The 17,653-nt window shown below is 37.3% G+C and overlaps 3 protein-coding genes across 3 annotated transcripts in view; all 3 read right to left on the bottom strand.

Moving 5' to 3' along the window:
- pitpnc1a (phosphatidylinositol transfer protein cytoplasmic 1a) overlaps positions 1-17,653 on the bottom strand; it is a 34,744-nt gene that overhangs the window by 15,393 nt on the left and 1,698 nt on the right. The gene's annotated exons all lie outside the window — the stretch shown is intronic.
- Positions 2,689-5,632, bottom strand: LOC117375499 (class II histocompatibility antigen, B-L beta chain-like). Its single transcript, XM_033971814.2, has 5 exons — positions 5,423-5,632; positions 3,610-3,876; positions 3,241-3,534; positions 2,990-3,130; positions 2,689-2,898 (listed from the first exon to the last, which is right to left on the bottom strand). Exons 1-5 carry the CDS (start codon positions 5,484-5,486, stop codon positions 2,846-2,848), a joined length of 819 nt encoding a protein of 272 aa, XP_033827705.2. The 5' UTR covers positions 5,487-5,632; the 3' UTR covers positions 2,689-2,845.
- Positions 7,609-9,057, bottom strand: LOC117375498 (class II histocompatibility antigen, B-L beta chain-like). The gene is made up of 5 exons (XM_033971813.1): positions 8,971-9,057; positions 8,629-8,895; positions 8,260-8,553; positions 8,009-8,149; positions 7,609-7,913 (listed from the first exon to the last, which is right to left on the bottom strand). The coding sequence occupies exons 1-5, from the start codon at positions 9,032-9,034 to the stop codon at positions 7,861-7,863; spliced, it is 819 nt and encodes a 272-aa protein (XP_033827704.1). The 5' UTR covers positions 9,035-9,057; the 3' UTR covers positions 7,609-7,860.

Below are 17,653 nucleotides of genomic sequence, written 5' to 3'. Positions count from 1 at the left end.
GATCCTTTGCTTCAGAGTGGCCTGACCTACTTGGCCAGGCAGTGCTGTTACTTTAGGGGTGGCTTGGAAAGACCGTCATATGGCAACTATTTCAAATGCATTCGGAAAATGACATAGCATGAGTGCAGAGATTTCCGAGTGTTTGTAAGCCTATTTCTGTGCAACTGAAACTGATACAGTGCTGTTGATGAACACTGTACTGGTAAAGGGTCAGTCAGGACCACAACATTTACACAGCCACATCCAGGGATAGATGTGAGGCCAGTGGAAAAATGTCTGCAAATATATGCAGCTATACTTAAGTGTCATGTATCTCAAGTAGAGAAGAGAACAAGACAGCATCTTTATTTTGGTTTCAAAGTGCACTGCCTGTCTATTCAGGCAGAGTTACAAAGCAGCAACCTGCTTGTCAGTGTGGAGATGTTGTATTGCTTTGCCTAGGCTATTCCACAGTATGGCATTAAATGTATCTATTAATAATAAAAAATAAAATAAACTTGTGATGTGCTTTACAAGCTTGTTGAAGCCTCTCAAGGACCTACAGTGTAGTCATTTTTCATTCCCTCCATACTCTGTTGTTGCTACTCTGACCCTCTGACCACAACCAATCACTCATGCACACACCACTTTTATACTCGGAAAGGTGGGCAAAGTGTCTTGCCTAAGGATACAACTACATTCAGGTTGGGGGACCACTGAGCTCTGTTGCTCAATCCAATCTAAATCCATGAAGACAAGTGGATGGCACCACAAGTTACAAGTCAGATCTGTGGAGAGATGACCCCACTCACTGTCAGAATGAATCCTTTTCAAGGTAGTTAGTTAAATAAATGTAACACAGATGCTTAATGCCAAACTATGGAACATTCCAGCAATATCATCTTCATGGAGACAAGCAGGACAGCAGTACAAACTGCACCAGAAAAGTTACAAAAAGTCCACCTTTAAGTATTTGTAGTGGATTTCTATACACTACATACAATAAAATGTACAGAACCAACCTACAGTAATCACTACAGAAAAAAACAGAGACAAGTAAACTAAATGTTACAGATAGTGACAGATGCGTTTCTTTTCTAATACATCATAAGGTAGTGATGAAGTAGAAAAACAAGATATTTTAATGAATGGAATATGTAATTAAAGTTTCAAATTATCATTAAAAAAATAACAATAAATATTGCTATTCGAAAATCTATCTTTACTTGCATTGTCTGGTTTTCCTTGAGTTGGAGACCACCTTAGATAGGGCATCTGATGTGACAGCATATTTGCATTTTACCAGCTTTGAACTGAATGTCTTAGTGTGTTTGTATTGTGGTCTTTGAATGCATTGCTATAATGAACATGACAACATAAGTGGCTCTTAGCGTCGCGTATGAAGAGGCCATGAATAATTCTTGTGATCTTTTGCTTTCCCCCACACAGCCTAGTCAGTCTAGTCAGCCAAGGTGTATGTAGCTTACTTTACACTAAGTACCATGCATTTATTATTGATTTCAGAAGACAATGAATAACAGAAAATAGAATGGCAGACACTGATTCTGACAGAACAGCAGGGAGAAAGGAGCTGACGAGACAGTGCTGCAGCCAATAGCGAGTGTTGCTTCTTGTGCTTGTAAATCCTGCCAGGACCTCTTCACACAGAACACAATAGCAGCCACAGTGTCGATAGCTAATTAACATTCAACAATGTGCACTAATAAATTAGCTGTACGTCATTGTTCAAGATACTGGTTTATGTTAAGCTCATTGCATCGTCAAGGAGCGGCAGCCAGGTTCAAAGTTTGCCTTTTTGTTTTCAAATGGAGAAATCTCTCTCAGCTGCATAGTCCATACTGTTATTTTATATATATATATATATATATATATATATATATATATATATATATATATATATATATATATATATATATATATATATATATATATATATATATATATATATAAAAATATTCAATTTTTTTATTGACAGGGATATGAAGAATTGTTGTTTACATAAGCCAAACACCACATCTCCAGACTCTTCCAGACTCCATGAGTTCATATTGAGGTCAGCTGAGTGAGGTTTGACATGCAAATCTTTGCTATATTCTATTCTTTTCTATTGAAACCATAGTCCCACTGAAAATAATAAAATCACAAAGGTTTTTTCCCTGTGCTTATTCCAAGTCAGCAGTACAAGCTCCTTCAGTTTGTTTTGATGAGAATGACTGCTTGTGCCTTACTCATGGACATATATACTAACGGCTCCACCTGAAAGAACAAGAGTGCTACATAAAGAATCAGAAATGCGTGCTTATTGCACTGCTGTGCTGAGCTTCTTACTATTCTTCATCCTCCTGTCTCCCATGTCTGCAGAAATCACTAAAACAAATATTATGTAATGTCACTATCACTCCTTTGCCTCTGCTATGCAGCAACTGTTCTCATCAATACATTTACAATACCATTTGTTTCCTTGCCTACTTAAATATAAGAAAAATACAACAAAATGCAAATTTTAAGAAAAATACTGTAACTTGTGAATATAGGACTATGCCAAGCTATTCTTATTTGAGATAAAAAACAAACAAACAAACAATGCAGTATTCTTGTTTTATCACAAAACTTTAATCAGAATAATAAAACATAGTGTAAATATTTAAAGTTTGTGTGAGATGAAAGCAGTCGAAAAGTTGTCTCCTTGATGTTTATTGTGATGTTTATAAAATGCATTTGTTATTACACAACTATTACACAAATCAAATGTGATTCTCTCACAAGGACTTTGTTGCTTATGTAGTAAAACCTCTCAGATTATCTCCGTTATTGTTACAAAGTAGAGTTTAACTCTTTTCTTTGTTTAGTTTAAATTTCTTCTTTCTTCTTCATGCACAACTGGTTCCAACCTGTGTCCTGCAAGGAAAAAGAACCAACCCTATTAATATAAACATGTCTAATCCAGGTTAAAGTGGTAGATCTTTTAAAAATTTTTTAACATGTTTACCTTGCATTACTGTGCAAAGCACAGCTGTGACCTTCTTATGTTTGATAAATCCTGTAATCAGTGCTGTTAAACCAACAGCAAGAAAAAATGTTCCAACAGCGATTTTGACTCTTTCTGACCAAGGAAGGGGCGGGTGGAGCTCTAGAAAAAATGAAAAAAGAACAACTGGTTTACTGTAAAATTGAAAAATATTAATTTGATAGACTAAATGTAAAAATCAAATATTAACACATCCTAGAGCTGTGACCCACCCCAGATCTTCAACAGTGGATCTCGCAGGGTCACATGCTCTACCATGCAAGAGAATTCCTCTCCGGGCTTGGGCCTGTGCTCCAGGTAAGAGTGAATCTGGTAATACAGGTTTCCATTATACAAGATATCAGTGGAGGTCACAGCTGAGGTCACCTCTTGTCCATTGAGTAACCATGTCATCTGAATCTCCTGTGGATAGAAGTTATAAGCACTGCACAAGAGCAATGCAGGCTCTGTGTGACTGGACTGCTTCACTGTAGACAGTTTGAGGCTTGGGGCAGCATACATGCTTTCTAGAACAAAAATATTTATGCTGAATACAGTATTACCTACAGTATAATGTGCAGAGGGATAAACCGATAACTTACTGATGTCTTTAGCCAACTTTACGCCTTCTGAACACAAAATCATCTGCTCGATTTTCCTTAGTTTGGCGTCTTCAGGATCGACATTATACATTCTAGCCCTATCAACACCAAACTCTGTAAAGCCTTTCCAGTTGCCTTGTGTGCTGTTGTACTGCATAAGTAAATTTTTGTTGTATGTGTATCTTATCTCATACTCAAACGTAGTTTGTTCACTATCAGTGTAAGTACAACAGCCAGACATCTGTCCAAATGCATAATCTGAAAAAACTACAAAAACATTACATATAGCATCTATTTTTTAAATTTTTTATATGATTTTGTAAATGTCTTGGAATCACTTTACACAGAAATACTTCACACAACAGTTTTGTTGTTGAAGTGAACATAAAATGAGTCTTCACTGTCAAAAGTCACTGTGATTTGAGTAGCACCCGTGTCAAAGCATGCTACATTGATAAAGTTGATGAATCCCTAAACAAAGATGAGTTTATTTACTAAAAGCTTGGGTTAAAAATAAAAGAGATAAAAAGAGCACTTACCAAGTATATATGTGAACGTGCTAAAAAGAACCAGCGAGACAAAGTTGAATGCAGACATCTTGTTGAAGACTAACAGGGAACTGTTGAAGTCATGGTTCACAAACAAAGACAGTTGCTTCCTCATATTCTCTAATATCTGAGAGAAGCTAAACAACAATAGTGTAGAATTCTGGAGGGTTCCTTTTCAGCAATTAGGCTTTGTGCTGAGGCCCTGACTATGTATTAACTTACAGAGTCATGCTGTCCATGTTTCTATAGCAACTAGGGACACTTGTACCTGTGATTCTGTCATGCATGTGCTGTACCCTCATGTATGCTGCAGAATGCATTGTCTTACCTGGGTAAATGGTGCGTGGTGGTATGGGGGATTATCTCAAGTTAATCAATACTACAATTTGATTAGCAATAAATGGCAATTATTTATTTGTGGTGTATAAAATATAACACCTGCATGGGTCCTGGCCTGTCAACCTTGCAGTTCAGACCTCTACAAACATGTTCAGTTAATGTACCTGGTTGTTTAAAATGTGTGCAGTGAATTGGATCCTGACTATCAAAATGCAAACACCCTACTAACCAGCAAAAAAAGTCCTTATTGGGATGTATTAAATAATTTGTCTCCTTGTCTTTATAAGATGAAACTTTTGAATAGTCTGGCAACAACATAAAAAAAACAAAAACTTGAAAATCCTGTTGGGTGTCATTAGACGCACATGCAAGCACTTCACACGTTCACTGAGTGCACAGCAGTTTGTGTCTCTGGAGACGATTTACAGGAAGAGATTTACAGGAAGAGAAAGTGGCATGTACAAAAACAGATCTGTTGGTAACATTTAAATAAAAACGTCACTCATAATAATCATATAATGACCACCCCTGTATGCTGTAAGGACTTTGTTGCTTATGTAGTAAAACCTCTCAGATTATCTCTGTTATTATTACAAAGTAGAGTTTAACTCTTTTCTTTGTTTAGTTTAAATTTCTTCTTTCTTCTTCATGCACAGCTGGTGCCAACCTGTGTCCTACAAAGAAAAAGAACCAACCCTATTAATATAAACATGTATAATCCTCCTAATTTACTGATGACTTTAAGCAATGCTATGCCTTCTGAACACAAAATAATCTGCTCGAGTTTCCTTAGTTTGGTGTTTTCAGGATTGTTACTATAATTTTCAGCCAGAACAACACCAATCTGAAAAAACTACAAAAACATTACATATAGCATCTATTTTTATTTTTTTATATAATTTTGTAAATGTTTTGGAATCACTCACCAAAATTCACCAACCAGGCCATCAAATATAGGAACAAATGAATTTTTTTACAGGCAGGACCCATTGTCCCAGTGGAGATCCAGAGAAGGAAATAAATTCAACACTGTGAAGCTAATTTAAAAAGCAGCTTCACGCCCCACAGAAATGCTTCTGGGGGAACTATTTTAAATGTTTTGCTTTATTAACTTAGACTAAAAAACTAAACTGCCTTAAATAAACAGGTAATTTGATTTACAAAAAATGCATATCCTGTTTTATATCCCTTTGATTGGAAATTTGACTCGCTAAACTGCACTGCAAAAGCTGCAAAATACAGAAGTGTACAATGTGTAAAGAAAGGATTTAAGCATTTTGGCGCTGATTGTCCTTGAAAAAGAGGAATATTCCTGCTATGAATGCAATGATTCCCAGAGTGGTGCAAACTGCACAATACGCTGTGGGGCCGATGTCTGTCCCACTGGACTCAACCACTGAAAGAGGAAATAAAACACCATTATGTAAATTACCACAGACAAAAAATAGACCTTAACATTTTAAACTGTTTGATCAGTTCAGCTCTTTCTTACCAAAGAATCTGACTACTGGTTCCTTAAAGGTTTGATGTTTCACACTGCAGCTGTATATGTCTCCATGTGCAGGGACAAAGCTCAGGGTGGAAAAGACTTGAAAGGTCCCATCAGAGCCTGGGATCAGCTTTTCAAAGGGGTCATCTGAAGCTATCACCTCTTCATTCTTAGTCCATTGTATTTTAATTGTTGGAGGGAAAAAGTTTCGGACAAAACAAATGAGAGTATTATCGATCTGGTCTATGACATCTTCTGTGGGGTAAATGAAGACTTCAGGAGCCACTGTAAAGAGTAACATTATCAATGATTTCACAATTTTAAAGCAAAGAGTAAAGATTGTTGACACATACCTGGGATTGTTGAGGGGGGAGAAGAGTCTTTCCAGACGTTTAAGTGATGATCACACTGATACTGGAAATTGCTTGAGTAATTAAAAGGATAATGTGAATGATAATATGTGGGAAGTCTGCTCTCCCACACAACAGTTTTGTTGTTGAAGTGAACATAAAATAAGTCTTCACTGTCAAAAGTCACTGTGATTTGAGTAGCACCCGTGTCAAAGCATGCTACATTGTGACAAAGTTGATGAATCCCTAAACAAAGATGAGTTTATTTACTAAAAGCTTGGGTTAAAAATAAAAGAGATAAAAAGAGCACTTACCAAGTATATATGTGAACATGCTAAAAAGAACCAGCGAGACAAAGTTGAATGCAGACATCTTGTTTAAGACTAACAGGGAACTGTTGAAGTCATGGTTCACAAACAAAGACAGTTGCTTCCTCATATTCTCTAATATCTGAGAGAAGCTAAACAACAATAGTGTAGAATTCTGGAGGGTTCCTTTTCAGCAATTAGGCTTTGTGCTGAGGCCCTGACTATGTATTGGCTTACAGAGTCATGTATATATTAACAAATTTTAATTTTAAGACATATAAGTTATCTAAGTTTCATTCGGCTGTATTACGCAGACGTATTTTTGTAACCACATAGTTTGTGTTTTATTTAAAGCTATCACATGTCCAATAGATATAGTGAATGTTACGTGGGTTCAGATCAGGCATGTCACACCTGTGCACAATGTGAATGTGAAATGGCCCTTTATCATTAGAAACAGAACTCATTATCAGTGAGCTGTCCATGTTTCTATAGCAACTAGGGACACTTGTACCTGTGATTCTGTCATGCATGTGCTGTACCCTCATGTATGCTGCAGAATGCATTGTCTTACCTGGGTAAATGGTGCGTGGTGGTATGGGGGATTATCTCAAGTTAATCAATACTACAATTTGATTAGCAATAAATGGCAATTATTTATTTGTGGTGTATAAAATATAACACCTGCATGGGTCCTGGCCTGTCAACCTTGCAGTTCAGACCTCTACAAACATGTTCAGTTAATGTACCTGGTTGTTTAAAATGTGTGCAGTGAATTGGATCCTGACTATCAAAATGCAAACACTCTACTAACCAGCAAAAAAAAAATCATATTAAAGTCCTTATTGGGATGTATTAAATAATTTGTCTCCTTGTCTTTATAAGATGAAACTTTTTAATAGTCTGGCAACAACATACTTCTAAAAAAAAAAAAGACTTGAAAATCCTGTTGGGTGTCATTAGACGCACATGCAAGCACTTCACACGTTCACTGAGTGCACAGCAGTTTGTGTCTCATTGGAGCAGATTTACAGGAAGGGAAAGTGGCATGTACAAAAACAGATCTGTTGGTAACATTTAAATAAAAACGTCACTCATAATAATCATATAATGACCACCCCTGTATGCTGTAAGGACTTTGTTGCTGATGCAGTAAAACCTCTCAGATTATCTCTGTTATTATTACAAAGTAGAGTAGAGTAGACTCTTTTCTTTGTTTAGTTTAAATTTCTTCTTTCTTCTTCATGCACAACTGGTTCCAACCTGTGTCCTGCAAGGAAAAAGAACCAACCCTATTAATATAAACATGTCTAATTCAAAGTGGTTAAAGTGGTAGATCTTTTAAAAAAATGTTAACATGTTTACCTTGCATTACTGTGCAAAGCACAGCTGTGACCTTCTTATGTTTGATAAATCCTGTAATCAGTGCTGTTAAACCAACAGCAAGAAAAAATGTTCCAACAGCGATTTTGACTCTTTCTGACCAAGGAAGGGGCGGGTGGAGCTCTAGAAAAAATGAAAAAAGAACAACTGGTTTACTGTAAAATTGAAAAATATTAATTTGATAGACTAAATGTAAAAATCAAATATTAACACATCCTAGAGCTGTGACCCACCCCAGATCTTCAACAGTGGATCTCGCAGGGTCACATGCTCTACCATGCAAGAGAATTCCTCTCCGGGCTTGGGCCTGTGCTCCAGGTAAGAGTGAATCTGGTAATACAGGTTTCCATTATACAAGATATCAATGGAGGTCACAGCTGAGGTCACCTCTTGTCCATTGAGTAACCATGTCATCTGAATCTCCTGTGGATAGAAGTTATAAGCACTGCACAAGAGCAATGCAGGCTCTGTGTGACTGGACTGCTTCACTGTAGACAGTTTGAGGCTTGGGGCAGCATACATGCTTTCTAGAACAAAAATATTTATGCTGAATACAGTATTACCTACAGTATAATGTGCAGAGGGATAAACCGATAACTTACTGATGTCTTTAGCCAACTTTACGCCTTCTGAACACAAAATCATCTGCTCGATTTTCCTTAGTTTGGCGTCTTCAGGATCGACATTATACATTCTAGCCCTATCAACACCAAACTCTGTAAAGCCTTTCCAGTTGCCTTGTGTGCTGTTGTACTGCATAAGTAAATTTTTGTTGTATGTGTATCTTATCTCATACTCAAACGTAGTTTGTTCACTATCAGTGTAAGTACAACAGCCAGACATCTGTCCAAATGCATAATCTGAAAAAACTACAAAAACATTACATATAGCATCTATTTTTTAAATTTTTTATATGATTTTGTAAATATTTTGGAATCACTCACCAAAATTCACCAACCAGGCCATCAAATATAGGAACAAATGAATTTGTTTACAGGCAGGACCCATTGTCCCAGTGGAGATCCAGAGAAGGAAATGTATTCAACACTGTGAAGCTAACTTAACTTCATGCCCCTTTACACAGAAAGAGTTCAGGAGGAAGTACCATTGTGCTTATGAAACATAGTCAAAATATTTTAAAGGTTTTGCTTTATTAACTTAGTCTAAAAAACTAAACTGCCTTAAATAAACAGGTAATTTGATTTACAAAAAATGCATATCGTGTTTTATATCCCTTTGATTGGAAATCTGACTCACTAAACTGCACTGCAAAAGCTGCCAAAAAAAAACAAAAACAAAAAAACAAAAAATCCTGACAATTGTTAGGAAAAATTACTGCTTAGCTATTCTGCATAACCACTGCCATAGTTTTTTATTGTATTGCTATAGTTCATTATTGTAGCAGTGCTCACGAGAAGACGAGGACTTACTGTGTGAGGCAGATATATGTTCAGAACATGTACAACATATTCTACATCTATCTGTAAAATTAATCAAATAACTAAGCAGGGAAATGAGTTATTGATAGGCCTGTACTGACTCATGACTGCTCACCCTGGTTAAGCCAGCAAAATATGTGTCAGCAATCGGAGCAAGAGCCAACAAGGATGCTCTGATAAGACTGCGCAATGGGCCAGAGACCTGCCTGGCCTGTGCACCAGCAAAGAGGCGCTAAGTCCCTCCCACTATAGTATGTGTATAAAAACCCATTGTATAGGCGTAAACATTCAGTCTCTGCCTGGGAATGTCAGTTGCACAGACTCTGTATATAAGTATTGCCCTTTTCTGGCTGATTGAGTAAAATACTTTTCTGAACTTTATCTCTGTTTCAAGGTTATTCTTTGTCTTAGCAGAAACTAACAAACACAAGAGGAAAAGGCTAAATTCCTCAACACTATCAAAATGCAACCACCAGCAAAAAATAACCAGCAAAAAAACATATTAAAGTCCTTATTGGAATGTATTAAATAACTTCTCTTTTTAATAGCCTAACAATGACATAGACAATGACATACTTCTGAAAAAAAAGCCTTGAAAATTCTGTTTGGTTTCATTAGACACACATACAGGCACTTCAGTGAGTGCACAGCAGTTAGTGTCTCTTTGGAGCAGATTTAGAGGGAGGGAAAGTGACATGTAGAAAAACAGATCTGTTGGTAACATTTAAATAAAAACATCACTCATAATAATCATATAATAAGACCATTCCTGTATCTGTACACTTGTGAGTCCAAAGCCAATCAGAAGGGGCTTAATGCTTAAAGCTTTGTATCATGACAGAACCAGCTGCTCCCCTCCTGATACCTGGCCCACATCTCCCATCACTCACATACACAGGAGCATCTATTCTAGGCGCTCATTGTTTTTCCATTCACTTATTGTTTTTCAGTCAAAGAAGGAGGAAGCACTTCTATAATGTGTTGTAGATTAGCTGTCGGTTTTCACACACATACCAGAGTAGTTGTATTGTGATACTGCAAATACATGTGACTTTTACAATGTGACTTTTAAAGGTTATATCCCTTATGTTTAGTCATTCATCTGCTGTTTTGGTTATATAAAAGACATGTGCAGATGCTTACAAAATCCCCAAATGTTCCTGATAAGGGCTGTTTTTTCACATTTCACATTTATTCATAATAAAGTTTGTAATGGTGCAAATACTCCCAAGTAGAAGTTAATTCATGATAGACCCATGTAGAACCATCTGAATTTGTGTAACCAAGGACAACAGACATGTAAAGGACTCTAAATTCAGCAAGTATTAGAATGAAAGAGGATCATGTACTATCGTTTGAGAAATATTGGCCTCTAGTTGGTCCTACTCAAAATACCTCACTATATACAGCGGCAAAAGTATTCATCCCCCTGGAACCTTTTCACATATTGTCACATCAGAACCACAAATGTAAGTGCATTTTCTTAGCATTTTATGTGAATGAACAACACAAAATGGCACGCAAGTGTGAAGGGGAAGGAAATATTTTACAAGATTTCCAAATAAAAAAAAAAATAAAAAACTTAAAAGTGCAGTGTGGAAAAATATTTAGCCCCCTTTTTCTTGAATGCAACCAAATGCAACCTTTTATAAGTTGCCTGATGATTTTGGAAAGATTGAATGCTAATGACTAAAAAGAATCCACCTGTGTGTAATCTTGTCTCAGTATAAATGCACAGCTGCTGTGAAGGCCACACAAGTTTGTTAAGAGAATGTTGGGGAGTAAACCACAAAATGAAGTCAAAGGAGCACACCAAACAGGTCAGAGAAAAGGTTGTGGTGAAGCTTGAATCTAAAAAGATTTCCCAAGTGTTGAACATCTCGAGCAGTGTAACAGAGATTAAATGGTATTGATTCCACTTGTCATTACGTTTAATTGGGCTTATGTATCGTAATTGAGTAGCGCCCTCTTGTGGTGACCGGAAGTGATAAGTGCCCCTGGCATCGCAAGCACATTGCCAGTTGAGTCGGGCACGAGGTGGGTCATTGACTTTAGCTCTATCATTATAAAGTGTGTTTTTCTGTTTAATTATTCATTATGTAATGACTGCCTAAGTGTACACATTAATTACGCAATCTGGGACATTTATGAGATAATGATAGTACAACATATGAGTTATTACACAGTAATGGACTGTTACACGTGTCGTGATAGAAGCTAACTTTTGGGATGCTAATGTGACTTGTTACCCTTGTAGAGTGCTGCTCTCCGTGTTGAGCTGTGGTTTCCTGACCAGTATTTATGTTGGCTATGCAGATTAAACTACGAAGAACCGCACTGTGTACTGGCCAATTATTCACAACACAACGCAGGACGAACACCGACTGGTAGTTCCTGCAACCAGCTGGACTTTTGCACGGCCAAGTTCAGCGCGGTTACAGCAGCACTGTTCAATCCATCATCTGGAAATGGAAAGAGTTTGGCACAACTGCAAACTTGCCCAGACATGGCCGTCCACCAAAACTTACAGAACGAGCACTCATCAGAGATGCAGCCAGGAGGCCCATGGTGACTCTGGAAAAGCTGCAGAGATCCACAGCTCAGGTGGAGAAATCTGTTCACAGGACAACTATTAGTCGTGCACTACACAAATCTGGTCTTTATGGAAGAGTGGCCAGAAGAAAGCCATTGTTGAAAACCATCCATAAGAAGTCTCGTTTACAGTTCACTAGAAGTCATTTGAAAGACACAGCAAACATGTGGCAGAAGGTGCTCTGCTCTGATGAGACCAAAATCAAACTTTTTGGCCTAAAAGCAAAATGCTACGTGTGGAAAACTAACACTGCACATCAGTCTGAACACACCATCCCCACAGTCAAACACGGTGGTGGCAGCATCATGCTGTGGGGGGGCTTTTCTTCAGCTGGAATAGGGAAGCTGGTCAGACTTGATGGGAAGATGCATGGAGTTAAATACAGGGCAATCTGGGAAGAAAACCTGTTGGAGTCTGCAAAAGACTTGAGACTGGGGCAGAGGTTCACCTTCCAGCAGGACAACGGTCCTAAACATAAAGCCAAAGCGACAATGGAACGGTTTAAAGCAAAACATATTCACGTGTTAGAATGGCCCAGTCAAAGTTCGGACCTAAATCCAATTGAGAATCTGTGACAAGATCTGAAAACTGCAGTTCACAAACGATCTCCATCAAATCTGACCGAGCTGGGAACTGTTCTGCCAGGAAGAATGGGCAAAAATTTCAGTCTGTAAATGTGTAAAGCTGGTGGAGACATACCCCCAAAAGACTTGCAGCTGTAATTGCAGTATAGGTGGTTCCACAAAGTATTGACTTCTGGAAATATTTCACACTTATGTACCATTTTGTGTTACTTCACATAAAATGCAAATTAAAAAATATTTAAATTTGTGGTTGTGACTTGACAAAATTTGAAAAAGTTCCAGGGATGAATACTTTTGCAAGCCACTGTAATTCCTTGTTGTATGTAACAAAAATGATTGATAGTTCTGCTTTGAGGTCATGGTACCACAATTGCATGGACCCTTTTCTTTCAACACTTTCTATTCCTATTTGAGTCACATGACCTGCCCACACAACTCTCTTCTGTAAATAGAAAATGGTCGACCCCTGTGTTTGGCACATTGTTAATGCTGTCATTTCCATATCTGTCTGTGTGTTCCAGTTTGAAGTCTCAAGAACCAAATTTCCCTGCATGTGATTTTGAGAAGTAACCTACTAATTTTAGAGAATATGATCACCTAAAAGCCAACAGAATAATTATAGCAATTTCAAACTACTTCACAATCAGAGAGCGATTATTCTCAGTTCTTCATTATCAATTTGTAGATAATATGACATTTTTTTCCACAATTATAAAATAAGTGCAACCACTTAACCAAGACTTTATCATCAACAATTCAATGCTAAATGCTTAATGTATGCCTTTTCATACAGTGTGTGTGTGTGCATGTGTGTGTGCGTGCGTGCGTGTGTGTGTGTCTAATTGCCCATAGCTTTATCCTTGGCACTGGCTTTAATGCACTGATAAATGTGATGCCAGTGTTGTAGGAAGCACAGTGATGACACACAGGGAGGCATCTGAGCTGGTGCAGAGAAACATGCCCTAAAGAGCCTTAACAGCCTCAGAACCCAAGCTCCAACAGAAGCTGGGCTTTATTATCCACACAGCAGGACCTGGGCTGGTGCCCTCTGCCACACAGAGCTGATAGTGGGGGACCTGGACTAGTCAACCAAACAATGGCAACCCTAGTTAGTGTCAAAAGGCAGTTAAGAAGCCTACATCAACTCCACTGGAACAAAGTGAATCCCTGTGAGATTTACTGTGGCTAAAAATCAAAATCTTATATAATACACAACATACATGATAATGATTTTTTTCTGGTATGAAACTATAACATACGTAGATCAGTGTTCTACATTTTGTCCATTGTAAGCCTAATGATATAAAATGGCATAACAGTAGAAACTGGTTCTTTGAAAACCGCAGAATCGAGATACCCTATGAAGCCTCTTCATAGCGGTATTTCATCATAACAAGCAGGACTTTTTCTTTTACATACCGTATTTTATTTTTGAAAAATGTCCATGTAACATTTTTAACCCCACATATATGGAGTGTGAATTTTATAAATGATCCTAAGTACGTACAGAAAAGCAGGAGGAGATAGGGGGCTGGTGGCGGCCTCGAATACAGACAATGCCAGAAACTAAAACATGCATGAATCAAAATACAACTTTTAGTAAGCTAATGACGAGAGAACATTGCTATAACATGTTTAAAACTGGAGACAAACGCTGTTTACAGTTTCAGTGTAGTTACCTCCTCCCTTCCGACACATATAAGGCAGTGTCCACCAGCAATCTGACCAGAAGCTTGGATGAGCAGCCAAATGTCTTCACTCCTACAACGATTTGTCCAGTTGACAGATTTAAATTTGTCTTTTGCTATGGATCAGACCTGGATGACTGAGGGATTTCACAGACATGTTTAAAAGTGTATAAGTCGATTATATATCTATCAATTTTTAAGTGGAAGTTTCAATATATTTTTAACCATTAACTGAAATGATCTTTTTTAGTGCCAGTAGCCACTGAATTAGACTCTGATTGTTCTGAACTCGTGTTTGGTCGCCTGCCCACTGGAGTAAGGGTGTGTGTCTCTACATGTGAGCTTTTGGGCTGGGTCACTGTCTGGGTAGAGCCTCTGGGAGTGAAGAACACAGCAGAATTGGCAGCTCCACTCTAAGGATGTAAACACGATCCTGCTGAAGTCATGAGGAGCTGTGGGCACTTGGGCTCACAGCAACACAAACAAACATACGGGAGGCCTGCAGGGACTGTTCTTACACTGTAGGCTCAGGTCAGAGCAGACAGAGAAGGGGCACAAATGCTCTGTGATCTACACTGCAAAACGATGGGACATATATGTAATAACTCATCTAGAAATGCACTGTTCTGATTTTCAATATACAGATATCTCCAGTTAATTTTATTTACTAATGGTTATGAGGGTTGACCTATTTAATTTGTTAATGTTTTTAATGAATGGGAAATACTCCTTTCTTTGCCTGAGATCCAAAATACAGATTTCTTCAAGCTTTCTGAAGATGTGAGTCTGGTCACCGGTAAATGTCCTTGTTTTCAGATGGGCGTGATTGACGGATGGATTAGAAAAAAAAAGGTAAAGGTTTATGTTTATTTGTAAATTATAGGTGACCAATGAGCTCCTTTGTTTCACAGTGTCACTGAAAAAGAAAAAAAAAACTATTTGCAGGATCATGTTTGACCGAGCTTGAGACACAACCGAGGGAATGGGGACCAGACTGATATTAATCTGTATTAAAAATGAAGAAAGATATCATTCTGGATTTGCCAGGCAACTCCTTTCAGTCTTGACATGCGTGTAAATTATTTAGTACGGTATAACCAAGTTTTGATTTGAGTTGTTAAATTGTAATGTAATGTTACTTTTACTTGTAACTAATAACATGTTTATTAGGTCAGATGGTAAGAAAAAAATAATTGAAGCACTCACACTAAGCGTGAAGCTTCAGCTGCTGATAACTGTTAATTTATTTATCTTTGGTTTTTACAGGTAAAAAAATACTGCACATGAGGTTAGATAATATGTGGATCACATTTACCCAATCCTAAAGAGATGATGTGTAGTGTATGAAAAATTGTCGTGGAGTGGCTCTTAAATAGAGAATTGTAAGCCAATAAAATATTCCATCCAAACTCAAATAACTACATAAAATGGCATATAAGACATTTTGTACTACTTAAGAACATGAAGCGTATCTACGGATGCCTGTTCAACAATGTAATTTGTATGATTATAACTGTTGTAGCCCAGCAGTCTCCTTCTAAACAGCTGAAAAAAACTGAAGAGGCTGAAGCAATCACATGGACACTCATAAGAGTTTGTTATCTTAGAAATAAGAAAAGATTAAATATTTTTTTCAGTATGTGTGCACATCGTATGTACATGCATGTGCACAGCAATATATCACACACAATATCCCTTCTCAGATACAGTGTAAATGTGTCTGTCTACGTGCTAATGCTAAAATAATGCTTGGAACACTTTCACATAGTTTACTGAGTCAGTACTGTTTGTCCTTTGAATTGTTTTATGATGTTACATTTTTGTATTATTATGCTGCAGATTGGAGAATTTATAGCATTTCTTCGTAGAGAGCTGGACAGCAGAACTATGCAAGAACTGTATTGTGATTAAAAAACAAAACCTGCTATTGATTATGCAGGGGAGCATATGGACTGCTAACAGTAACACCAGGTTCATCTATCAGGACACTGAGATCTTTATGTGTAACTAACAACAAATGTATTGGCCTTTAGCTGTTTCAGAAGACAATAACAATATGGTCCCGTCACCTGCAGCCCTATGAGCAATGTTTAAAGTGCAGTGTGCCGTCATCCTTCAGTGGCAGAAGTTACAAACCACACAAATGAAACTCAATAAAAATACTCAAAGGTTTACTAAAGGGCACTACAGTGGAAGAAATCAATAGATGCTGCTCAAGTCGTCTGTCTTATTGATCGATATAAAAGAATAGATGACGGAAGAGCTTATGTACAAAACAGTGGCATTGCTTGGAACTTTTGCTGATTTATTTTTGCATAGGTTGGCCAACATAATGTTACAAGATTCAATTAAGATGTAAAAAATTGGGGTCTGCCTTTTTGTCGTAATTTAGAGCTTTTCTGTTTAACTCTGCGTTGTGCTAAAAACCCAGACACAGTGGCTGAGTGGCCAAAACTCACGCCTCATGGCAAAAATGTTTCAGGATCCATCGCCAGCTGCTCCTGACACGTTGTCAGCAGCATTGGAGGCTGGGTCAAATGCATAGGACAAATTTCCCTTCTGGGGACAATAAAGAACCTTAACACCTCAGCCACTATCTAGAGTAATCATATTTTTTTTTTTGGCATAACTTTAATTCTTTAAAAAATTTGTGTGTTTGTGCTGTTTTCTTGGTTAAATCTAAAGTTGAACTGTGTTTAAAACTGCAAAGTGCTAATTTTCCCAAATGGCACTGATCACTACAGGCTGTTTAATGTTATGTGTCTGGTGCCATAATATGTGTGCTTCTATACCAACAATATACCAACACTTCAAAAGCACCTTGGAAACCTGTCCTCATATACTGAGCTAAATGGTGTGTAAAAAGTTTTATGGCAGTGAAACTACATTAAGGAGACCAGGTGGAACATTTTGAGCTGAGGTTGAGGTAACACAGGAATGAATCATTTTTCTACAGCAAAGAAAAGCCCTTTGAAAGGTATCACAGGTACGCACACAAAACACAACTGCAGATAGTATCCAGCACACAGAATGCACACATTAGACAGTGGAGATCTAGTGCAAACAATGGCTGATTACCGGTATGTCTATTTTCTCTTGACAAAGAGGTAGGATGGCATAAATGGCATAAAATATGACTGCCCATTTTACTTTAATAAAAATGTACTAAATATATTGCCAAGTTTTTTCAGTTTTTTTTTATTTTTTTATATTTTTTAAATTTACGATTAATTTATATATATATATATATATATATATATATATATATATATATATATATATATATATATATATATATATATATATATATATATATATATATA

The sequence above is a fragment of the Periophthalmus magnuspinnatus genome, chromosome 8 (assembly GCF_009829125.3).
Source record: "Periophthalmus magnuspinnatus isolate fPerMag1 chromosome 8, fPerMag1.2.pri, whole genome shotgun sequence".
In the NCBI taxonomy this organism is placed as follows: domain Eukaryota; kingdom Metazoa; phylum Chordata; class Actinopteri; order Gobiiformes; family Gobiidae; genus Periophthalmus; species Periophthalmus magnuspinnatus.
This window is presented reverse-complemented; position numbering and strand designations above follow the sequence as displayed.

Bases quoted from the DNA above. Each gene is read 5' to 3' on its own strand.
- LOC117375499 (XM_033971814.2), bottom strand. From the start codon at position 5,486: ATGGGTCCTGCCTGTAAAAAAATTCATTTGTTCCTATATTTGATGGCC. The intron at 3,877-5,422 runs GTGAGTGATTCC...ATGTTTTTGTAG, and splicing joins GGCCTGGTTGGTGAATTTTG to TTTTTTCAGATTATGCATTT. The intron at 2,899-2,989 runs GTAAACATGTTA...TTTTCCTTGCAG, and splicing joins GCTTTGCACAGTAATGCAAG to GACACAGGTTGGAACCAGTT.
- LOC117375498 (XM_033971813.1), bottom strand. From the start codon at position 9,034: ATGGGTCCTGCCTGTAAACAAATTCATTTGTTCCTATATTTGATGGCC. The intron at 8,896-8,970 runs GTGAGTGATTCC...ATGTTTTTGTAG, and splicing joins GGCCTGGTTGGTGAATTTTG to TTTTTTCAGATTATGCATTT. The intron at 8,554-8,628 runs GTAAGTTATCGG...TTTTTGTTCTAG, and splicing joins AAAGTTGGCTAAAGACATCA to AAAGCATGTATGCTGCCCCA.